This window comes from Amphiprion ocellaris, chromosome 5, assembly GCF_022539595.1.
Source record: "Amphiprion ocellaris isolate individual 3 ecotype Okinawa chromosome 5, ASM2253959v1, whole genome shotgun sequence".
Classification (NCBI taxonomy): Eukaryota; Metazoa; Chordata; class Actinopteri; family Pomacentridae; genus Amphiprion; species Amphiprion ocellaris.
Genome location: NC_072770.1, coordinates 951,402 through 977,205, shown reverse-complemented (window position 1 = coordinate 977,205; position 25,804 = coordinate 951,402). Strand labels below are relative to the sequence as shown.

At 40.2% G+C, this 25,804-nt stretch overlaps 1 protein-coding gene across 1 annotated transcript in view; it reads left to right on the top strand.

Moving 5' to 3' along the window:
• plekha6 (pleckstrin homology domain containing, family A member 6) overlaps window positions 1-25,804 on the top strand; it is an 81,072-nt gene that overhangs the window by 29,464 nt on the left and 25,804 nt on the right. The window contains exons 6-7 of the mRNA XM_055010941.1: window positions 12,769-12,869; window positions 25,239-25,429. Coding sequence (XP_054866916.1) covers window positions 12,769-12,869; window positions 25,239-25,429 — 292 coding nt within the window. The remainder of the gene's footprint in view (window positions 1-12,768; window positions 12,870-25,238; window positions 25,430-25,804) is intronic.

The window sequence follows — 25,804 nt, the reverse complement described above, 5'->3', positions numbered from 1 at the left end:
CACACAGTCCCCTGCCCTCACAAACTGTGGCTGGTTGTGAGGTAATCCAGCAGCTACATTGTGAGGTGGGAGTCTACTTCTGTCTCCTCCAGCTTGTCCCTCAGAATGTGAACTTGATGGTGTTGAAGGCACTGGAGAAATCATAGAACATGATTGTGACAGTTCTCTTCGTCTTCTCCAGGTTACAGAACTGATGAAGAGCTGCCTGGCAGCCTTGAATAACCATTTGCAGTATTCCAGCAAAGCCAGGATAGTCCCACAGATGTACTCAGAAAACATGCTGATTGGAGTAGAACAGAAAACAGAATAGTCCCGTTAGCGTTAACTGCTGCACTTTCTTCTCCTTGTTGCTCATTGACACATTTCATGTTTCTCTCTGTATTAGCATGAAGGAAAATCAAGGACAAGCTTATGATCATTTGATAAACATTTTATTAATAACACGGCAGTGTGCCCACTCCTTTGTTTCCTTCTGGGCATGAGGCTTGTTTCTTTATTCTGACCACATCGGTTTTGTTCCAGCTTCCCTCCTCTGCCTGTCCTAGCTGTGCTTTGAAGAAAAAAGGTTAGAAAGAGGAATGGAGAGAAGAATGTGTAACAGAACGATTTACCACTGCGATTGCTATGGCAGTGAGGACCGGGTGACAAAAAATTGGCACTTTTATTGTCTGGACTGTGTCTTAGGACTGTCTCTGACTCCTCGGAAAGGCACAGTTTGTGCTTGTAGTTGGTATTAAAATGGCAAGGCACTCTTGGGCAAATTACATATTATTTCAGATTATTGGAATAAATAAGAAAAATAGGTAAATACAGTCCCTGCAGCAACCACGTTGCTAAAATCATCTTTTCCACTGTTAATACACTCAGTTATAAACAATATAGACTAAAAATCATTATGTGTAATGATAAAGTATATGAACAGGTACTCATAAGGAAAGTTCTATTTTTATAATGTATATACTCAGCATGTTAAATATGTTCTGTTTGTTTCAACTTCACTTACTTTTGGCTGGTCTAAAAGTTGTGTTTCTTGGTGATGTTGATTATCTTGATTTAATGACAAGGTATCATTTAAAAGACAATAAAGTTCAGCTCAAATAAGCGCTAATAAAAGTCCCTCTCGGTCATGAATTAAAACCTTAAAAACGTGTCCCTGAGTATTCACTTCTTATTTAGAAGTTTATTCCACAAAAATAGTCCTTGTCTAAAGCTGGCTTAGATGTAGTTCCACCCAGCTGCTGTTCAACCACCCTCCCCAGTCTGCAGCTTGAGCACACCAGCTCCCTGCAAATGGTCGAATGTTTCAAAACTCCTTTGTGCTACTCATGGGTAAGCTGTAATATTGGAGTAGTTCAGTGTTTGAAGCAGAAACTGATTAATGAAGAGCAATGATACAGAAAGTATGAAATGATGTTTCCTACATTTAGCCCTCTGGACATTGACCCTGGGTTTGTTTGTTTTTTGTTTTTTTTTGCTTCTGTCATATTTTTACTCACTATTGGCTCATTTTTCACAGTAGAATAAAATACTACATCTCTATATAGAAACAACACAGATCTTTTGTATTTTTTTAACAGAATTTAGTTACTGCAGGAGCAGAGCAGATTTGGATGTAAGCAGGAGTCATCTATTTGAGAAACAGGCACAGGGAGAGACAAAAGAGTGTTTTTTTAAAGAAAATGTCTAATATCAGGTGACTCATTTAGGCTCATTAGGACAAAATGAGATGGCTTTTTTTTTATCATGAATTACCAAAAAAGTACAAATCTTACTCACTTTCACCTGAGGAAGACTATCTCTGGTTTAAACATCATATCAGACATGTCCAAGTAAAATGAAAGCACTCTTTCTTTTTATGTGTGCAATAATTTCTCGTTACCAGCCAATATCAGTGATGACAGTTAATGCAGTTTCTCCGATATTTATGGGATTACAGAAAGAATTTGGAGTTCTGAAGAATGATATCTTATGTGTCTGTAGTGTTAAACTTTTATGGTAACACAACAGATGCATTTGATGCTCTCTGTCTGGTTGTCTGACTGACCTCGGATCAGGATCCACACCAGAGATCATTGAACCCACTGTGGCCTGTGGAATGCTTGTCATTCTGTTTTATGTATAAAAGGCGTAAGAGAAAACAGAGAAAATTGTTCTTTTTTTTGAAGGAGCCATATTATGTAAAATCCAGTTTTTCACAGTTTCTAATAATAATTACTTACACCCAGTTTGTCTAGAGACCCACCGAATATGAGAAAAGGCCACCCCCTTGTTTCTTTTTATTTCCTCATAGATTAATAAGTGTCTCTGAATGAGCTTTTTAGGTTTGTCGGCGGTTGGAATGTCAGACGGGACAAGTACCACCCCCAGCTGGCTTCCATGGGTCCTCTGGACAAATCTAAAATATGAACTGTTCAAAATCCTTTCCAGAGGCGGCAACAACTGTTTTCAGCCAATATTTTCTTAATAGAAATACCATAAAACACAGGTCCCATTTGCTGTTATTTATAAGTATCATGCATTGGTTAACAGCCAAATCATGGACAAACCTGTACTTAAACGTGCCTGTAAAGCCAGTTGTAAATGCTGAGAGTTGCCTACAACGATGTCCTGAGTTGTGATGAAAGATTCTGCAAGTTCAGCTGCACAGTGGGAGGCATGTTTCAAACTGCAGGATTATAATCACTGAGTTGCTTCAACATTCCACTGTAACATTTAGACATATATAGCACCAATTCCTAATGACTCACACTGAGTGCATTTACCCTGTGCTGGGAAGAAGGGATCTCCACTAAGAGGTTTATGGAGGCTAGTTAACTTTAGCATGCTAACTATCTGCTGAAATCAGACTTTGGGGTTGTTTTTCATTACAAATGTTTGTGGAGCATGGACACACTCAGTGTGGCTGAAACATACCAAAAGCTCAGCTAAACAGGTTAGTGCACTCAGCATTAATGTCCTGGGCCAAAACACGGTACTTATAAAAAGTACTCACCTTCCTAGAACATTTCCTCCTTTTTATTCTCTTCAGCACTGAATCATGGACAATTTAATTAGGTCTTTGGACAAGAATTTAACCCAAAAAAACTACTTTGTGTCTAAATGAAAATAGATTTCTACAAAGTAATGATCATAAATTAAAAATATAAAATGTAAAATTAGCAATTGCATCAGCATTCACCTCTTTCAAGTCAGTATTTAGTTGATGCACCTTTAGTTAGAGCACTGAGCCTGTGTGGATCTGTCCCAGGCAGTCTGTGCTGCCAGTTGGTTCCAGAAGTCACGCTATTAGTGAAATGGGGACGTTATCCTCGAAAGCAGATGTGGTTAAGTTCAAAAATACTCATACCAATTACAAACTTTAAGTTGTAGTGCTTCTTTTATTGGACCAATATGTTTGTTCTGGTTGAACACATCACAAACAAATGACAAGAAGACGGTAAGACATGTAGAAGAGATATTAATGACAAAGATTTAACATGTTTTTTAAATTTTTAAATTTTTTTTTTTACATTTTTATAACAAATGCCATTTCCAGAATTATTCATACACTTTGAAATTATCATAATTTCTTCTGGAAATGCATGCTTCTATACCATTCCAAATGACAATATGTATGAACAATCTCTAAGGTTGTGACAGGAAGCGAAAAATGATCCCTGCAATGGTCAGACTGGTGGTACAGGAGGTCACGAAAAATCCACACGTTACCACCAAGGCCATCTTGATGAATCTGACCAGTTCTGGTACCAACATGTCAGAGAATACTGCTCAAGGTCTCCATCAACTTTACTTCTTCAAAAAGACAAACAAAAGCTTCCCTAACCTTTACAAAAGCTCAGCTGGACGACAAAAAACAGGTTTGATCATCAGTTCTGTGGTTGATGTTTTAAGAATTGACATGTTTGGACATAGGGACAGAGGACATAGGATGTAGATGCAGGGAACTAATGGATGAGTGCTGGCAAGGAAGCCTTCTAACCTTGGAAGAGGAGTGGTTCAAAATCCATTGTTAGCAAATGTTAGAACCATTTGATTGTTGTGGTTTCAAATAAAGGCTTAGCAGCTGACTGCTGAGTAATGATATAAACAAATCTGGACATAATATATTAATATTTATATATTTTAAAACCCTGAGAAATCTTTTACATCTATTAATAATGTCTCTAGTACGTTGTCTTTATTAAGATTAATATGGTTTGTGGATTAAAAGCAGAACACAGTTCAGAACAGTTCTTTTGCAACAAGTGGTTTGAGGGAACGGGTCTGCACAGTGGCGTAGTGGTTAGCACTTTCGCCTTGCAGCTAGAAAATCCCTGGTTCGCGTCCCGGCTTTCCCGGGATCTTTCTGCATGGAGTTTGCATGTTCTCCCTGTGCATGCGTGGGTTTTCTCCGGGTACTCCGGCTTCCTCCCACAGTCCAAAAATATGCTGAGGTTAATTGATCATTCTAAATTGCCCGTAGGTGTGAATGTGAGAGTGATTGTTTGTCTCTGTATGTAGCCCTGTGACAGACTGGTGACCTGTCTAGGGTGTCCCCTGCCTTCACCTGAGTCAGCTGGGATAGACTCCATCCCCCCCATGACCCTAGTGAGGATTAAGCGGTGTATAGATAATGGATGGATGGATGGATGGTTTGAGGGAACTCAGAGCTGCATGAGTTGGACTGACTGTCTGATGAGTGTCTTCATACATTAGTGGTTGACAGACAAGTTGCTGCAGGCTGGAGGAGCTGATGGTGTGTGATGAGATGGAGAGCTGACTGTCTGTTTGGAAACGGAGGGAACTGAACGTGGTATCTGTCAAAGTGAGTGACTGGCTGACTGTTTGGAGTTGAATATTTGAGCTGGGTTTAAGCAGGTTGGCAGCTGCATGACTGGAGAAGACTGTGAACCTGAGGCACAAGATTCAGATCAAAATTAGTAAGCCATGACAACACTAACACATAATCAGGCAAACAATCAGGCAAGAAATGAAGAGAAGAGCTGTGGTTTAAATATTGCAGTGGCTTTATTGGTGGATAGATTTCAGGAGTGTGATGAAAGGAGCAGGTGTCTCTATACCCAGACACACAGAAAGAGCAGCAGGATCCACTGGCAAGTCATTCTGTATCTGTCACATGTACAGTATCACAGTTCAGTTTTCCTTCCAGCTGTTTATGACTGTTTCCTCTGACTTTATGAAATGACTGCAGCAGGATTCATATCAGTGTCCTAAAAGAGGCGGAGTTGTGTACATTCATGCATGACACAACAGCAGAAACTCTGTTAATTATTTATTAGTGCTCCCTGATATGGAGAGCGCTAATCTAATCTCATGTGAATGACAAATATGGTGTGTAAACCGTGGTTCTCTCTGTCACTGCTGGGGGTTTCTCTGAATGAAGCCACGATGAACATTAACAGTGAGTGAAACCTGGAACTGTAATCCAGCAGGACTGTCTGGCTGGCTGCTGTGCTGGAGGAGTTAAAGAGGAGTGACTGACTGGTGTGAGTGTCTTTTTATGTTGAGAGATTGGCAGCTAGGCTGCTGTTTATCAACCACTATTACATGCAGTATATGTCAAAATCAACCATATTTATGGATGACCAGCACTTAATAATACAAACAAATGGAAAATTGACAGTCAGAATTTATATCATTCAGCTCTAATAGTCTTCCAATGTCAGAAAATTGAATCACTTTCACTTTTTCACGTGCAAGCAGCTGTAAGATCAGAAGAAGACTTATTTCAGCTGCCCCAGTGTACAACTACAAGAATATGAGAAGGGCTTATTAAAACAGATGTCAACTGTGAACACTGGATGATGCGGGGACAACATGTCATTGGACAAGAATGCTGTCAATCACACATGCTGCATTTTGACTGGTTAGTTTATAAGATTGAATGGCTTCAGCATGGAGAACAGCAGGCTGGAGAACAGAGGAGAAAACCACCACAGGCCTCAGGAAAAACGGTAAGCTACACCTGAATGTCATTTCAGTCAAATGTTGTAACATGTAGAAGGTTTCTGTCTTTCTAGGGTCTGATATTTCTTGAAGAATCGGTCCACATAAGCTACAAGTAGTAAAGAAGTAAAGGCTGCAGTACAGATATGACTGCCTTTTCTAAAGGGGGATTTCAGTATTGCCAGTCTCACACTTACATTAGTTGGGATATGGAGGGAAGGCTAACTGTATTCACATGTGAGGATCTGAGCAGAGCAGCCCTTTCACTGTAGTGAGAACATTTGGACCATTTTCTCTAGAAGCCTCACAGTTTCATGGACTCCAGCCAGTAATTACAGACCCAGGGTATTCTTAGGATGCATGGTTTTCTGAGGCATGTTGTCAGTAAGCAGGGTTTTCTGTGCCTGCCATCCCATTGCCGAAAATGCAATTCTTACAGAAGTCCTCTCATGTCAAAAGCTTTGAAACAGCATGAAGCATTCTTTTGTATTCTTAAAGTTGTACCTTTTCTGCAACAACTTAATGACATAATGAAATGATACAGTTAGCTAATAAGTTTTCTATGTTTCAGTGGAGTGCCCAGCAGGACGTGTTAAAAAGAGATGCCCAAAAGGACAATCAAACCAATGAAGAAGATCATTTCTGAGCAAGACCCCCGTTGCCCCAAGGATGCCCAAATGGTCCCTAAATCACTGCTATTTTAATGGCCAGCCCTTTTCTTCTTGTTTTTTTAAATGTTATTTTGTTTGATAATATTAGAACTCCAAGTCTCCAAATCCAAGTCGTCTTACAGGAGTTTTGCCAGTTAAATATGTCTGTAATTCCCCCACAAAACTTTTTTTTCCTAAATTCTTGGTTCCCACAAGTGGTTTGATGGTAACTGGAAAAGGGAAGAGGAGCAGGTTTGTGTGTTTATGGTCAGAAATCACTTTGTGCAGCTTTAACTTACATTCTAAGTTAAGTAAGAAAGTTAAAATGAACACCCTGAAAACTGGACATTGACTGGTTAATAGTTTTGTAACGGTTTCGTGATTAGTTTCCATCAGGTAAACCACGGGAATTTGTTGTAATTGTGCTTTCTTCTATCCTTGCAGCTCACACTATGTACTGCGTAACACTGGATGGAAGAACAATGGCTGAGAAAACTAAGGTTGAACAAGGACGCAGACTGCATGAGGACTGAAGACTGCACATGAAAAGGATGACATTTGTTCTGATGGCATGGTCAAAGAAGGCCTGACATGCAAATGAGTGATTCTATAATTAGGGGTACATTTCAGATCAACCAAAAAGTAAAAACATCAATGTTCTTTTTGGCTTAACATTCTATTTGTTTCTATAGTATACGCCTGGATTGTGGTAAATCCATTAATTGGCCAGCTTAACCACTAATGATTTCTTAAATATTCAAATCAAAATAAACACCTAGTTCACTCTTTTGTCAACTGTGTTACGGACAAAAGTTGTGTTGTAGAAGACATGAATTAACTACTACGCATTTGATAAAACAATTTGCAACTTCTTGGGTCTCTTCATCCAGAGATTTGTTGTTGTTTATCTAACTGCTTTGAAAATAAGAATTTTGAGCTGAAAATTGATATTCTGTGGGATATTATCATCCAGGATGACTATTTTTTTTTAACACAAATCCATATTACACTGAATTTGAAAGCTACTCAACATTATTATGTAAGTCCTCACTCTCTAGAAATGTCCCTCATCATTTATATTACAGTTTAGCCAACATTTTAAGTAATTAAGGCACAAAAATCATATGTAACACAGTTGACAACACAATAATACAGTTGACAGGCGTAACACAGTTGACAGGACACATTAGGAAAAGAAGAGAAAAACCTTTCTTTGCAACGAGAACTTTATTTTGATTGATTTTCAACTGACTAGCTTTTTTAATATTGCAGCATTTTTTTTATCATTCAAATCATGCATTTATGTAATTACTACCTTCTTACACTTGTATATATTTCATCGTGCAATTTATGTATAAAAACAGTATAATCAAGCTAATGTGTTTAAACCAACTACGCTTAATAAGCATGAACTATGAAAATAAACCATGTCAACTGTGTTACACTTGATGGGTGACACAGTTGACATGTAACACAGTTGACATTTCCTCCATTTTTGGACTTTGTGCGAGCTACAGACATTGAAGATGTCAGCACATGACCATGATCAACTCATATTTCTGTGTGCTTTCCTTACATTTTTGTCATTAAAACATATAAAGTAAGTACACAAGAAAATGTTGATGACACAGTTGACAAACAATTAATCCGCTCCATGTGTAGACAATCATTTTGATGAAATATTGACAAGGAGGAGTTGAAACTTACCACACTGTCTTCAAGGTTCCCACCAAAAAGGATGTGCCCTCCAGTAATGTGAGTCATGTGATTTTGGAGCAAACCAGTGCTGATTTATAGGTTTTATCAGTTGGTAACACAGATGACAATGATTTCTCAGATACACATTAAGTGAATAATATCATGTATATTAATATTTTAAATATATTTAAAAATAGCTTTATCATATTTTAATTATTATTTTTGAACAATTAATGCTGAAATAATATCTAAAAACATATATTCTATTGTTAAGTTTTAAGAGCAAACTTGACATTGAAGAAATCGGACAGCACAAAAAGTGTAAATTCCAATATATAATTTGCATTTTTTGCAAAATAAATTATGGAACATGTTACCTTTTTGTTTCAAATGAAAGAGAAATATCATCCAATCTGAAATTGGTCATTGCTTGAAAAAATGACCAACAATATTTGGTAAAACTGACAAATACACCCCATGGACTTGAAATGTACCCCTAATTATAGAATCATCCAAATGCTGAACTGTTAAATCTTGTACATTGTTGTGCAGGTGTTTTATACACTGTTCAAACATACAGTCACAGGGTAAGTTTGTAAGTAGTGTGATTAAGTTCTCTGAGCTCTCTGTGGTGCAGCCGGGCTTCGTTGTTCTGCAGTGGCTCCCTCTCACTTCTGGAGGAACAGTGGTTTTATGAGATATAATGGAGCAGTTCTAGTCTGCAGCCATATGCAGCCCCTTCTTTCTGAGGACACAAACAAGGGACATCAACCACAGAACCCATTTTGTCAAAACTGTTGTCAAACTGATCTCATCATCATTTTCTTCACAATTAATGCACTTTATAAAAGGTTCCCATGTGTTGTAGGGTGAACATTTTCATAAAAGTCTCATTTGTTTCAGCATTTATAAATGTGTCCTTGATTTTTAATCCTTATTTTAATCTATATAGATGTACATGTATAGTAGGTGTTGAAGTCTTTTAGCGTTCATTTCTGAGGCTGTAACTTGAGCTACTGTTGAACTGCACTGGGTTGTACTGAGAGGTCTCTAATTTTTTGTTAAATCTTTTTATTTTAAATAGGATGGACAAAATATTAGGAACATTCCTCAGTATAACCCAATAAAGTGTTCCACTATACCTGTATTAGTTTTGATAAATTAGCCAGTTAGCAAGTGTCCTGTCTCAGTGCAGATGGCTGTGTCACCCTTTGTACTGATGATCAAATAAAACACATCCTAAGGTGTATGGCAGCTGTTTTGTTACTGATGTTTTTTTGGTGTTGGTGGTGGTCATTGTTCTATATCTTATTCAGATTGTGAAATCAGATTTCACAATCAGATTTTTCATATCACCCTGCAGTTAATTTTTTTTCAGAACCACGACACCAAATGTGTTTTTAATATCACCCTTCCACAGTGTTTCTAAGTGACCTTAAGAGAAGCACTTAAGGAAACTAAGAAATAATGCAATTATTGAGAGATTTTATCATTTTTAATTCTGCAGAGTTAAAGTGATTTGATGTGCTCACTGTAGTTTCATGCTACAGCTTATATATTACCGTATGTTCAGAAATGTTAAGGGATGTGAATGGGTATTTACATTGGATTATTCACTATGAACTGTTTTTACTGGATTGAATCAAGTGTCCCTTTTTAAAAGCGGTGAGTTTAGTGGAACATGGTCTGCACTCATGTACAGCAGCACCTTTTAAACTCTGCAGTGGGCTTTTATGCTTATTCCCCCTTTCACACACACTCATGCCTGAGGTTGGAAGAGTTGCCAAGGTGCTTTCCTGCCATTTGGAGCCATTTGGGATTCAGGGTCTTGGCTGAGGACTCTTCAGCATGTGGAGGGGCTGGAGCTGCTATTCTAACGTTTAGTGGACCACCCAGAGAGAGATGCCAGTGCTGCTGTTAAATGTCATGCTAGCAGGGCGCCCGTATAGCTCAACGCGTTGAGCGGGCGACCCATGTACAGAGGCTGGTCCCCGATGCAGCTGGCTCGGGTTTGATTCCCGCTCGCGGCCCTTTGCTGCATGTCTTCCCCCGACTCTTCTCCCCTGTTTCCTGTCTCTCTCTCACTGTGCCTATCTAATAAAGCTGACAAAAAGGCCAAAAAAATAACTTTAAAAAAAAAAAAAAAAAAAAATGTCATGCTAGCAGTGATCAGACGACCTGATCTGCATTTATCAACAATACAAGCAGTTTATAAAATATATTTATTACATTTAGATAATCAAACAAATCTCAACATGCACTGGATCCTTTGGGTTCAGTCTTGACTGGAAACATTTGCAGCCATTAAATTATTTTTCCCATGTAGTGTGAGCATCACACATGGAGTTTCAATCAGTTCTATCAGACACAGACAGATCAAACCAAGTGACACTCAGCCTTCAAGTAAAACCGTAAACTTCAGATAATGTCCCCAGTAGAGATACCACAGATTAGCCAGATCCAGATTTTCCTAGATGTGAAATGTCCTCTGTTTCACATTGTTTGGTGCAAAGTGTTTAATTCCGTCTTATGTGCCACTCATCTTGCATGTAGCTTTGTGTTTTGTGTTGAGATAGTCTAACAGAATGCATTTTCATGGTTCCAGTCTGGATTTAAGACATCAGAAAATGATTGAAATGTGTACAAGAGACACGAGCAGAAGAGAGGCAGAAGGTTTCCTATGGGTCAATAGATAATTGTGGGACTTTTTGTATCATAGTCGACATTTTTGCTGTTTTCAGGCCTAAAATCAACATGGCCGTCTAAAACCAAACACCACATGGCATTTTTTAGAGAAAGATTTTTCTAAATATTATATGTAGAATTGAGTAAAATTGAAATGTAAAGTTATTTCTAAAGATATGTAGTAAACTTGGTGTTTTTGTAATGAGTAAATTAGTTGAAAGAGATTTGATTTGTTATTTTCCGTTTAAACTTTTAGTATATTGCCAAAAAATAAGGGCTGCACAGTGGTGTAGTGGTTAGCACTTTCACCTTGCAGCGAGAAGATCCCTGGTTCGCGTCCCGGCTTTCCCGGGATCTTTCTGCATGGAGTTTGCATGTTCTCCCTGTGCATGCGTGGGTTTTCTCCGGGTACTCCGGCTTCCTCCCACAGTCCAAAAACATGCTGAGGTTAATTGATGATTCTAAATTGCCCGTAGGTGTGAATGTGAGAGTGATTGTTTGTCTCTGTATGTAGCCCTGTGACAGACTGGTGACCTGTCTAGGGTGTCCCCTGCCTTCACCTGAGTCAGCTGGGATAGACTCCAGCCCCCCCCCATGACCCTAGTGAGGATTAAGCGGTATATAGATAATGGATGGATGGATGGGCCAAAAAATAAATATCTGTCATGATGAATGATGAATGAGTACGCTCATTTTATTATTGTTTAGCAAATTAGAAGGTGGTTGTTATTAAATTCAGACGGTTATTTAGTTGACAATACAGTGATTTCCAGTCATTTTTTTATTAAGTGATTGTGTCCATAATAAATAATTATGGAATTTGTAAAGACATGATCATAATGAACATAAAAAACATTAGTTTTTTAACTTTTAATAAAAATGTATGCAGATATATCCCATGGACTTCAAAAGTCCCTCAGTTATACACTGACCCAGTAAATGATTGAAATGTGTCCAGGAGACAGGAGCAGCAGAGGCAGAAGGTTCTATCCCTGTTCTCCTGTTCTGTGTACAGTATAAGAGGCTGAGCTCCTATTGGTGCAGACAGGCAGCAGGTACAGATTCCTGCAACACTGAGTCACATGGCTGATCATTATCTCACACAAACACAGCAGAGATCTACGTATTGTATGATTGCACAAGCCCTTCCCCCTCCCTCCTCTCTCCCTCCCTCTCTCCCCCTCCCTCTCTCCCCCTCCCTCCTCTCTCCCTCCCTCTCTCCCCCTCTATCTCTCTCCCCCTCCCTCTCTCCCCCTCTATCTCTCTCCCCCTCCCTCTCTCCTCCTCTATCTCTCTCTCCCTCCCTCTCCCCTCCTCTCTCCCCCTCTACATCTCTCTCTCTCTGCTCCTTTGCCCTCCTTTGCTCGCTCTGTTTTTCTCTCTCACACCCACACATGAGCAGCCAGTGATCTGCAGAGCGAGTGTCGCTGCTCGGCTCGGTTCTGGATAGAGGAGGTAGGAGCACACAGATCCCTTTTCAAGCTGCTGAAATTTTCATGCGTCCCTCCATTATGTCGTCAGCACTGTAGCTCTCATATTTATCACCGCTGGACCTGCATGTGTGAGACCTAGCTGCCTACCAGGACCGTAATGGATGTCTATTCTAGGAAGCTGTCACTGGGAGGAGAATCTCCTGCTTTCTCCTGCAGTCTGTTCCCAGCACGCTCAATGCTCGGACTCGGGCTGTAATTAGTATTTCACTCGCATAGTTCTTGGAGCAGTGTTGTCGATCCTTATTTTGCACCTCTGACTGCTGCTGTCCTCACTCTGTCCCTGTCCCTCTCCACAGATGAGAAGGAGGACTCGGTGTTAGGGAGTCTGCCTCTGCTCAGCTTCCGGATCGGAGGAGTTCAATCATCGGACAGCATCACCCGCAAGTTCGCCTTTAAGGTCAGTGGCACGGTTGTTGTGCAGCTCTGGATGGAACTGGAACTGTATGTAACCATTACAGGGATGCAGTGTCCTGGCCATAAACACAACACAGCACAACACAGCACAACACTACACAGCACAACACAACACAGCACAACACCACACAGCTGAGTGAATATGACTTCCACTGTGCAGACACACATTAACAGCAGGTTGTAAGTAGAGACATGAATTGGTTCTTTGTGGTTTGTGTCTTGTGTAAGCAACAAACATGTCTAGAAAAGTTCTCAGCTTAAAGCATTTCAGAGAGAACTGTTAGACGGCTGAGTTATGTAAAGGCTGGAGCGTTTCCTCCCAGATCTGAAGCCTGAAGAATCCCTCTCCAGCAGCATGACTTCTTATTTCTGATTTCTGATCTTTGGATCTGGTCCTCGGTGCTGTGGCTCAGTGAAGGAGGTTGATTTGGTTCTGGCTGGTAGAAACTGAGCAGCTTGATGGTGGAGTCACATCATGTTATTTATGAAGTGTTTTCAGGTTTATTTATAAGGTATGAAATGGGCTGCATGGCGTGTTGTTCCAGCTCTGACACTGTGAGGTCAGGAAACGTATCTCAGACACGTCATTCTTAAGTTTCATCTGTTTGGTACAAAAAGAAACACATTCTCAGTTTGATATTTTCTCTGACTAATCTACAAAAGAAGTCTGTCAGATAAAAACGTACTGTACTCTGATTTTTCTTGGATACATTTTTTTATTTCAAAATAAATCTTTATTTACCTGACACAGACTATGTGGCCTGCAGGCTCCACATGTGCACAGTGTATTTGATCATTTCAGTCAGAACCACATCCCTCTGTGTGATGAGTGTAAAGTCAGGTCAGAATGCCATCAGAAGCAAAAGAACTATTTGGGATACGTTGCCGGAGTTAAACAAATGTGGAAAGTATCAACGGTTAGGCCTTAAAAAAGCACAGTAGAAAATAATGTTTCACCTTTTGTAAAAAAGTGTTTCATCTCTATGTATTTGCACTTCTGTATAAGATCACTACACAATCACTCTAGAATGATTATTTCTTTCCAAATATAATAACTCATTTGGTGTAAATTCTTGTATTTTTTCTTACTGACACGGAAAATAAATCCATTCATCAGTCAGTTTTCACCAACATCATGCAGCTGTAACAGGTCCAGGAGAAATCATTGTTTATGGGAGAAAGAGCTCAGATTAGAATCACAGGTTTTGATGTTTGATCATATTCTGTGCTGTTTCTTTTTATTAAGGTTAATTAACAGCTGTTGTGTTATTTTTAAATATTTTGTATATTTTGCTGCTGATACCAATTTACATCATTGTGTTGACATGAGCTGCTTTTTCAGTCACATCCTGGACTTTGTTTGCCTATTTCTGAACTTCTGGTTGATAATGGTGTCATGAATTAACAGACAGGAACATTCTGACAGTAACTGGATTGTGAGTAGAATTTTATTTTGTTATGTTAATATAGCATCACATCAGTGCTGACATGGACATGACTGAATTTAAAGTCCGTATTTAGTAAAAACCTTAAAAGAGAGCGTCGTTGTTGCAGTCTGAAGAGACAAATTAAAAGCCAAAAATAGATGGAATATTTTGTGATTCAAAGCCACGTTTCCTCAGATCCTGACTCACATCAGCAACTCTCACAGACACCTGACACAAGTGTTCCTCAGAGCTGGATGATGGTGAGCCTGTAATGTAGGTTATCTCAGTGTGGCTGTGCTGAATAAAGCTGTGTATAAAGTGGACGGTCGGCCTTGTTTCCCCTTCAGCATCACTATGAAACACACACAGTGACAGCTCTCTCTCTATCTGCCTGCCTCCCTCAGCTTGTCATTATCACTTTTCTTCACTTTTTTAGAACATCCAGTCCTTTCTGTTCTTGTTTTTCTGCACTCGCCCAGTGCAAAGTCCAGTTCATGTTCCCGGCGTGTGTCCGTACACGAACACGTGGACATATATGGGTTCTCCACATACACCTGCAGTGGAGACCAACTGAGCAAATACACTCAATGTTGCTTTGTCTGCTTGCCAAGTCGGACACAAGTAGGGCACTATTTGTTAGCTAATGTCCTGACTGGACACTCAGTCTGTTTACTGTCCAGTCCCTCTGCTCTGTGGCGTCCATGAACCTGACAGCTGATATTAATGAAGTGCAGCGTGTAAAACCTTCAACAATGATCAAATATATTTATGTACGCTTCTAAGATTCTGTTACTTAAGTGCTTTAAGATTAAAGCTGTAAAAAATACCAGAGAAACATTTAAAGAATGGTGAAATATCACAGTAGAATTAAAGTTTATCTAATGAAGTGATTAAAGCCGACACTCATTCTGCCAGAAGCTGCAGTTCCATCCTGATCACAGCAGCAGCAGAAGTCTCTTCCTGTTCTTACTACATCGTTGTTAGAGGTACTGGGATAGCTCAGACTCCTGCTCAGGACTTCATGCACACTGCTTCATACTTCTGTTTTGCATTTGTTTCAGATTTATTGTTTTTTTTAATTACAAATCATAATACCAACCTAACAATTTGAGTGAACAAATTGAATCCTGGAAAAGCAGACATGAGCTTTAGAAGATTTACATGGCAGCATGCCCTCAAGCTTTTATGGATGCCACAAATTTGTGCTAAACCTGATTACCCGTGTTTTCCCACCATTATATTCTTGAATGTCATGAATGCATGACTTCAGGGGCCCCATAAATGTTCACTGAGGAAATGTAGGGCAGATTGGATAAGTCACAATTTTAGTTACTTCACTTAGTAAAGATCCTTGGATGACACCAGCTAACTTTCATGTGAAGGTTTAGAATAAGGCTACAGCAGGCTTTTTGTAAGTTCAGAATTTTGTTCATGTAGATGAAATGTAGTAAAACAGCTACTTCAGTAAAATGTTATAGGGGGCGCTACCAACCGTGTCAAAATCCCTTATATATAAAACATCATTTATGTGTACCACTTCTGATGTGTGTATTACTGTGTGGGAGTTAATAAGACTTGTTTGATAGTTTAACTATGAGTGACAGTATGAACAGATCATGTCCATAACGAGGTGTGTTATGTATGCTGCCAGCTAAAGCAGAGTGTGTGTGTTTCCTAGGTGGGCTAGGTGTTGTGTGTTGGCTGAGCTCCCTCAGGGTTTTATAGGGGTTGGGCTCAGGACGTCTGTGCTCCTGTCCCAGCATGCCTGCTTCAAAGCTGTTGGCTGATTCCTGTCCAACCACTCATGTTTATGACACGTTGTAGTGTGAAATGGCCCACAGACTCTCTGGAAACCAGTGAGTATCAGGGAACCTACTGGAAATGTCAGAGAATGGCCAGATATAGAAGATTAGTCCTCCGGGACCCATAACTGAACCAACGTTTATGGCTAATCTGAAAATCTCCTTCAGTCAGTTTTCCTTAGTGGGTCTGCATCATTATAATATTAGTGGATATGATAAGGATTTAGACAACATTTAAATCTTATCTTACTAAACAGAAAGCTCAGCTGAATTGTTTGCTTCCATGCAGGAGACTTCTGCCCTTTAGTGTTGTTGTGTGCGGCTCAGAGAGCTGTTCAAACCTGCTATACCTGTAGATTTACTACCTGAGTCTGCAGAGGTGTGGCCCTAGCCAGGAGACATTGAGAATAAGAAATGTTTTTGTCCGGCTAAAGGTTTTGTTATGTCTCAGTGTTCAAATCAAACCAAACTTGTAATCCAAGTTCTGAATGTTACCATTAGAAATCCTGATGTACACCCTTTGAGAAGTTTCATTCTCCCAGGATTATGTCTCCAGAATGTGTTGATCCAAGCACCTTAAAGATAAAAAAACAAACCTAACATAGTTTCTTCATGACTTGCAGCATTAAATGCCTTTCTCTCTTTACCCCACTCATAAAGTAAATGATTGAATAGTGGTTTCAGGTACATGTGTGACTCAATAGGCAGAGTCTTAGGGTTACACCTATGGGTGTGTTGTGTCTAAGTACCTTGGAACGTAGCCTCTCCCTTCCTGAAAGCAAATAGAACAAAACTTCTGTTTTTGAGCTTTCGTGTAGCTTTCTTTTCACCTGGTGTTATGTAACTGGCATTACACTGCTAGCTGCTCTTCTTGCCGTAGTTCTAGGGAATATTCAGGACAGATTTAGTACAGAGTCAAGCCTATGTGTTTTATGTCCTAACTCGACAGACATGATGTTAGGCAGTTGGCTTTAACGTTTTAAAGTCAGTATTGATATATTTCAGCAAATTTAAGGCCAGGAGAGCACAATAAGATTCACATTGTATACTTTTAACTTTGTGTTATCTTATTTTTGCTGAATTTAAAAAGTGCATACTTTAGGTTTGAGGTTAATGGTGAGCCAACCCAGGTTCAACTCCAAGATTCTAGCATTTGTGATTTGAAAAACATATATTGCATAAAAGCCAACTCATACTTCTTTTTTTTTTACATCTTCACGGACATGAACGAGTCCATGACAAGGACACCTCTGCATGTCCACATACATCCCAACATTTGTGACCACATGGATTATACACACTGCTAGTGTGACGACTGCATGCACCAAAACAAATGCTTGATGTGAGGAGAGGCTGTGTGAGTAGGTTCCCAATAATCCACAGCTCTGTAACTCATCAGTAGAAGAGTTGTAATTTAATGAGCCACCACTGGACTCTGGAGGTGTTTTGACTGGAACATGCTTTCTGTTGACAAACACTGTGGAAAGTCCCAGATTCTCCAGAAACCCTGTATTATATCCAACCAAGAAGCGACAAATAAAAAGGAAACGTTCTCCGGTGGTAGGACAATTTATAGCCCTTGGCTACCTGGAATATTCAGTCTGTACTCAGCTGCTATATTCTTTAAAGACACATTCCCAACCAGCAGCATCCATGGTAGCCCCATGTGTGTTTCTGTGTGACTGTCTGTGTTGTAGACCAACATGTACCCTACAGCATGTGTTTTATGTTGTGGACAGAAGAGTTCACATCTGTCTGCGTGGGAAAGAAGGAACCATGACCTGCCCGTTAGACCAACACCATTCACAGCATTTTTTCAACTCCTGTATAAAACACCTTCTCTGTTCATCTTCCGATGCCTCTCTGTTGGCTGTGAAGGGACTGAGCATGTGTGTCATTGATTTGTTGATTTGATTTGGTGTGGCTATATACTGGAAGGGGTATTGTGTGTAAATGAGGTGACGATTGAACATTAGCTAAACTGAGCATGCATGCATGTACAGTGCATTGTTGTGGTAGCAGTGTGTTTGCACATGCGCATCTCCTGCAAAGTAAAACCAGCGTGTGAGAAGACAGCTAGGGTAACATTTCAATACCTCACATGCTGCTGCTTCATTCCAAATCACTGGATTGATAGCATTTCCTGCAGTTGCAAGCAGGATGAGCATGCACACTCATACATGCACACTCATACATGCACACTCATACATGCACACTCATACATGCACTAGTACACAGTTCCTCATACAAGTTCAGACAGAATAGAAAACTCTGTGCAGTATTTCAGCATCAGAGCACTAGAACTACATTAATATGTAGTATATTAAACCACACTCATGTTAAAGCTATAGGGGCACATAAACAATGCAAGAGACCACAAAGCTCCTCACAATAGATAATCTGTATTGCTACATGGTTGCCTTGGCAACATGTTCAGTTCGGTTCAAACTTTTTAAATGGGAACCAAATCACAACTTAATGCAGCAGCGCCATCAACTGTGATTATGACGACCTCCCAGAAACACAGAGAATGGAGGCTTTATCAGTCTTATAAACTGAGGTCAGTGAGACGTGGGTCACTTTTACACTGTCATTAATCACAGTACATACAGCAGTGATAGAGAAAATCACAGTATACACACAATGTTTGTCGTACACACCAGACTGGATAGTACACCTCGGTGTGCATGATCCAGGCCCACACTTATAACTCAATGTTAAATCCAAACTAATAGCAAGTTTGTTAAACTATCCAAACAACTAATTTTGTCTGTATGTCAGGGATCATCGACCTATTGCCACTTTTATAAAATAGTGGTCATGGTGCTCATTTAGATATGATGGCAGCGTCTTAGTGGAAAGGAGGACCTGCCTGAAAAGGGCTTTTTAGAGAGAAACCCAAGAATTCCCCTTTGAGATGCACTAGGCAACAGTAGGGGCAGAAAACTAATCAAAGAAACCTCTGACAGGACCAGACTCAGGATAGATGACCGTCTCTCACAATGAGTCATGGTGTGAGGAGAGTGGAGACAGAAGAGATCAGCACTGACAAGCAACAAACAGAGATACCCATCTAGAGATGCAGGAGAGAGAAGAGACAGCAGGACCTCTGGGAGACAGAAGACACAATAACATGCCGTAATAATATTCAGAATAATAACTTTATCCATATAGAACCTTTCAAAAACAAAGTTACAAGGTGCTGGACAATAAAGTCCAAGACCGAGTTTTTATATAGCACATCCAAGACGACAGCAGCTGCTCCAAAGTGCCTTCCAGTGAAAAAGATTATGAATGACATTACAAAGGTAACTTAACAACACTAAACATTACAGTTAAGACTACGTTAAGAGGATACTGAGTTTGCCTGCCTGAGATCCTCAGGCGGAGAGTTCCACAGCTGAGTGGGCCCAACAGTAAAGGCCTGGTAGTCTCTGGTGACGAATCAAGACTTGGGAAGCATCAGCTAGGCCCTACTGGAGGATCTCAGGCAGTGATCAGGCTCACAGGGGGTCAGCACATCACAGTTAAAGGCAGGAGTCTGACCACTCAAGGCTTTAGAAGCAGGCCGTAAAATGTTAGTCATTTCTAAAACTTACAGGTAAGCAGTGAAGAGCAGCAAGGCTTGCTATAATGTGGTCGCTTCTCTTAGTGTACTACAGTCTTGTATGTTTTGCTAGCTGACACCAGTATACAGTGTGTTACAGTGGTACAGTTTGGAGGAGATCAAAGCATAGATAAGCCTTGTAAGTCTGCAAGGGAATGGAATGACCTAGTCTTGGTTAGTTGTCTGAGAAGTATGTTTAAAATAGGAGGGGAGTTCCCAGTGAACAGAGAGCAGCTAATGATAGCTAAAACATCTGGACCAGCCCACTGGAAGACAGCTTTTTAAAAGCATGTGTGCCTACAGTCTTAACGGCAGGTGGATGTTTTAAATGTACAGTGTGTTCAGGGCTGGCAGAGAACGGGTTCCTGTTGAAGGTGCACATGAATGTGTGTCGAGCTCTTCTGGGTCAGTGCTGAGCTGCTGGCAGATATCTGCTGTTCTGTTAATACAGTAGGTGAAAAATTCCTCACATCTCTCTGGGGAAGATTCAGTCCAGGGCACCAGGCAGTTCATGGTTTTAAAGAATATTGTGGGATTGTGACCATGTTTAGAGAGAAAGTATTCCTTGATTCTCCAACATGATGATGAACATTAGATTACAGTGGCATGATGACGGAATGAGAGGAAAGGTGTCAGGTATGAACCATATAATTTAACCAGAAAATAACAGCAGAGTCTGTCAGAGAAGCACAGCTGGACCAGTTTCAGGTCCCATACAGATCAGGTACACCAGACCACAGTGAAGTGCAAAGCAGTACTGTGTGTTCTGTGCTTCAGAGCGTAGGTAGGAAGGTTTCAGTTGTTAACTTTTTTTCATTTATTCATTGAACTCATGACAATACAAACAATATAAAATCCGGTTTTGTATTACTTCTATATGTGTACATTAATAAAACACATGTAGAATACAGAAGTACATCTTCAACATGGTTTTCATTGCATAAATCACACATTCAGTTTTCCTTTCCTATGACTTCCTCTAGTCTTTGAAACTGTAGAATTAGCTCACCTGAAGCCACAGATAGCTGCTTCTGGCTTTTCTGATTCAACATACAGATGACAGTTGCTGGAACCGACTTTTCCACTTCTGTATAAACTAACCCATAAACTGGTATCCAGTTAAACCTCAGTCAAACTGGGGTAATAAAATCTACATTCATGTAATATTTGCTTGACAGACATTCTTCTCTGTGCAATTAAAACAGAGGCATACATTCTTTTACTTTGCTTATTTTCCTTACTGTTCAAAAGTCCTGCTCACTAACCAAATAATCTCCTTATAATAGCAGTACGAAACATATAGTGCATTTCCCAGTAGATCTTTAACCTTTTTATCCTTTCATTTAAACTCTTAGTACGTATTTAAATAATTTCACGTGCATTTTATCTTGAATGACAGATTTCTGAAAGCTCCACACCTGAAATGAAAATGCACATACATGAAAATGCAAATTGGATAACAACATTTTCCTTTTAAATTCTTCTCAAATAACACATAATACCACTCAAATTACACTGTCAGATTTAAATGGTGGTTTAAATAAAGTCTGCTCTAGGCTTCCGTAGATCTGTCATCCATCCCTTCTTCATTCCCATCATTCATGATTTCTCTTCCTTCTACCATCATTGCTCTACTGCTTCCTCTTCTCTCCATACCTTCTTTTCTCATTTTATTTCTTATCTAGTTATTTGTTGTTGGAGGCTTTTGCTTCTTCCTTTCATTTCTCCTTTCTGATTGCTTCTCACATACAGTATCATCTTAGTTTTCTTCCAAAGGGAATTAAACATCATTAACTGCAGCTGATATTTCTGTGATTTTAAAGAAAGGAGATTCAGGAGATAATGTTGACGTTGGCCATCTTCACTTTCTCCTTCATCCGTTCTTCCCTTAATGTGTGAACAAAGGAAGGACGACAAAAGAGAGAGGCAGCCCGCGCGCGCACACACACACACACACACACACACACACACACACACACACACACACACACACACACACACACACACACACACACACACACACACACACAGACTCTCTTCCCCTGCCTGCCTCTGTTGCTAGGTTACTGCTGCCTCTTACTATACAGCCATTTCAGGCAGTTTCATCACCTCGTCACTGCTGGAGGTGGAGTCTCTCACTGCTCCACCGTGGAAGGAAATGACTCTTGTTTGTCTCAGTGACATCATTTCCTCCTGCTGGCTTGTGTCAGTAGTACTGCTCCTCCTCCTCCTCCTCCTCCTCCTCCTCCTCCTCCTCCTTCAGTCACTACTCCTTTACTCATGTATACCCGACCTGTCAATAAACTGATGATGATTTCCATCACCACTGACATACAAGTGCACAGATTAAATGTAAAAGTAATAGATGGAGGCAGTCACACTATTGTTATCTTCGTTCTACTGTTAATATACTACTGCTACTACTAGTATTCATGTTTTTGTTTTGTTTTCTTCTATTGTTCTTCTGTGTAATATTGTGAATTTGACTGTTTTTATGCTGTTAACATTATCGTTGGTCTGAATTTTTTATTGTTTTTTTATTAATATTTTTATTATTATTATTGTATTTATTAGAAGGAGTAGTCAGCAATGATTTGTGTACACTTGCACCATTAATGCTGAGGAAAATCTCACAAAGTATAAAACTACAAAAACTACAAAAATGAAGCTTTGTGGATGTTCTGTTGTGCTTCAAATGCTTTGTAGCAACAGCTCCACCTTGTGGTTAGTCTGAGTGCTTGACTGAGGTTGGTGCAGTTGGGCCACTATGGGGCTGCTACTACATACTAGAAGTAGAATTCTGCTTTTAAAATGTCAAGTTTGACGTGGTTGTATTCACTTTTCAGCTTGTTGAAATCTGAGTTAATTTTTGAGTGAGTAACGTTCAGAATCACAAATATCTCCAGTACTGTGAACTATGAAGAAATGAGACCTGGCAGAGAGCAGACCTGGGGTGAAACGGGTCACATGGTCCAGACGTGTTGCAAATGAGTGATGCTGAAAGTTTCCACATGCTTCTTCTCTGGCATGCTTCCAGTTATCAGTTGATCAGCTGCTTAAATCTACAGCGAATACGCTGCCAGACCTGAGAGCTGCTGCCACAGCTGGGCCAAAGCTGCAGCAGCAACACACTCTGCTGTGGAAGCTTTCAGCATTTCAAGCATTTCACCTGCATCTTCCCTAGAAAGTGCTCTCTGATTTAGTGAAAGAATCTTTTTTTCTGATAGAAACAAACAGTTGAAAAGCAATTATATTAATAAGTCCAATGTTGTCCCTACAACTCAGAACTTACATGGAATAATATGGCATTAGATCAAACTCAATAAGATCTCGTTACGACTAATTAATAAAGCTGTCCAGTATTCATGTAAACCCACCTGGATTCTTGACTACATTGCATTCACACTGCATTGGAAGTTCTAAAGTGTTTTTTTTTTTTTTTTTTTTAAACAATGAATACAGTTACCTCAATCACAAAATAAGCAATAGACTCCTATACCCTCTGGCAGTTTGTTTATGAACAGGTATGGTCATTAAGTACAGTATGCCATTCTCAAACTGTAAGTAGGGACAGTAAGTGTGTAAGTGAAGCAACTACTTACATCATAGTGGATGTTCAGACTGTTAGTTAAGACCATGTCGCTTTGTCTAGTTTTTCCCCGACCTCCCATACCTCCCATTTGATATTTTGTTCATTTTTTCTGATGCAAGATCAATCAACGTGATACAGAAATCCCCACTTATATTGACTCTTAGAGCAAGTTTAGGGGTTCCAAAAAAGCCACTTAGAGATCTGGTCTGCAGCAGTATTTAGGTGACTGATTTAATAAGTCAGCAGAAATCCCAGCATTTTCACAAAATGATCCAATTGGTTTACTTCATCCGTTTTTAGTGTTTTGGCTGATCGATGTAGATTCCTGTTCTGGCAGATGTCATAAGGGTTTTTGTCAGACTGGCTCCTCTCACCCAGAAACAAGAACGCTGTCAAACATAGCTGGTGATGTTATTTCTAAACTTCCATTTCTCAATAAGTATTGAAAAGGTTTCCAATGAAGTTTTTTCTGTCCGTAAAACAAACTTTCAGGAGGATCTGTGCATTATTGCAGCTAAAGATCATTTAATCTGCCACAACTTCACCTGTAAGGATGGCTTCAGAGTGAAGTGGCAAATTCTGCTCATTTCCAAACCAAAAATCTAAAATGTGGCACACATGATACACAAACACTACATCTGCTCCCACAAACAGCACAGTCTGGTGTATCAGGAACGTTACAGCTGAATGTTTCCATTTCAAATTTTTATAAGAAATGTACTCAGTTTATTCCATTATTCACATTTGAAGAGTTGGAAAGTGCCTAACCTCAAATCACCATTTTTTTTATCCTTTACAGCTGCATGAACTGAGCCTGTGTGATTCAGAAATAGGGCTGATTTGGACAGAACATGAGGTTTTAAAAGTCAATAGGAATCCTGATTGTAATGCATGACTGACAGCAGTCTGAAGGTGATGTTCAGTAAAACAGATCTGTACTTTTGAAGGAGGCATTTCAATGCAATAAGTTATTGTAGTTATAAGTTAATGATGAATTGTTTTACAGAAGTATTTGAAAGGGTTTGGATTTTTGAATCAGAGAAATGCTTAGTCATTTCGGTTAGTAGTGTCTTTCTCCACCTCATCTGCTGGTGTTCTCCTCTTGTTTCTGAGATGTTCATGTGAAGGTGCTCAAAGGAAATTGTACACTTAAAAGTTTTAACTTGTCTTTTCAGAGTTCCAAAGCATCTTAGTAAAATTAATGTGCATATTGTTCATGAGTGAAGTCTCTGGCGTTTCCAACCATGTTTCCTCTTCTTATAAGACACAGTTACAGAATACAGATTTAGACCCTAGCATCATGCTAACCAGCAGTGACACGGCCATCCATCACCTCCCTCCTTACTGTCTTCTCTTTCTGCCACCTTCATCCACCCCTGAGAGCTCCGCTGGCCTTGGCTCTGTCCTGTAGTGGTTCAAAGTAGGTACGGTGTTCATGTTTTCTCTCCTACGCTGTCATCTGTTTTGTATGCAAAGGGCACATGATCATGTCCGTTTTGTGTAATGCTGCATGTCTGCATGTCCCAGGATTCATTCATTCATCATCCCAGTGTGGTAATGTTTGGGTTGTTCTGTTACTGACTGCATGTTAGCTTGGTTGTCCAAATGTTCACACTGCACTGCTGTTATTGCGTTTTATTACCGTCTGTATAAACCTTATAGTGTTTTAGTGTTACATCGTAAATAAGAGGTGACCACATTTAGGAATATTGTGATGTGTAAGAAGCTCTGAGTGGACTTTCAACACAGTCAGTCAAAGGATTGTCCACGGAAAAGGTTCACAGATACAATCCAAGTTGGAGTCTTGAACGCTCTTCTAATTAACTGCATGAGAAGACAAAGCTGCTGAATATGATGGGATGTTGAGGATGACATTAACTGACTAATCTACCTGTCTGTCTCTGTCTTTTTTCTTACCTTGCAGGTGTGGTTGGAAGACGAGGAGGAGGAGGAGTGTGAGGACGGGGAGCTGAAGGGTCCTGTGGTGTTTTGTATGCAGGCGGAGCATGCTGGGACCAGGACGTATTACTTCAGCACTGACAGCCATGAGGAGCAAGAGGAGTGGATCAGAGCCATGAGTGAGGCTGCAGAGGTCAACAACCAGCCGACACCGAGGTACAGAACACACACACACACAGGCACGCACATGCACACACACATGCACACACACAGGTACACGCACATGCACGCACACGCATGCACACGTTCACACACATGCATGCACACGCACTCATGCACACACACAGGCACGCATGCATGCACACACACAGGCACACGCACACACACGCACATGCACATGCACGCACACACACATGCACACGCATGCACACACACATGCACGCACACATACATGCACACGCACGCACGCACATGCACACGCACGCACACATACATGCACACGCACAGGTACACGCACACACATGCACGCACACACACATGCACACGCACGCACACACACATGCACACGCACGCACACACGCACACGCACGC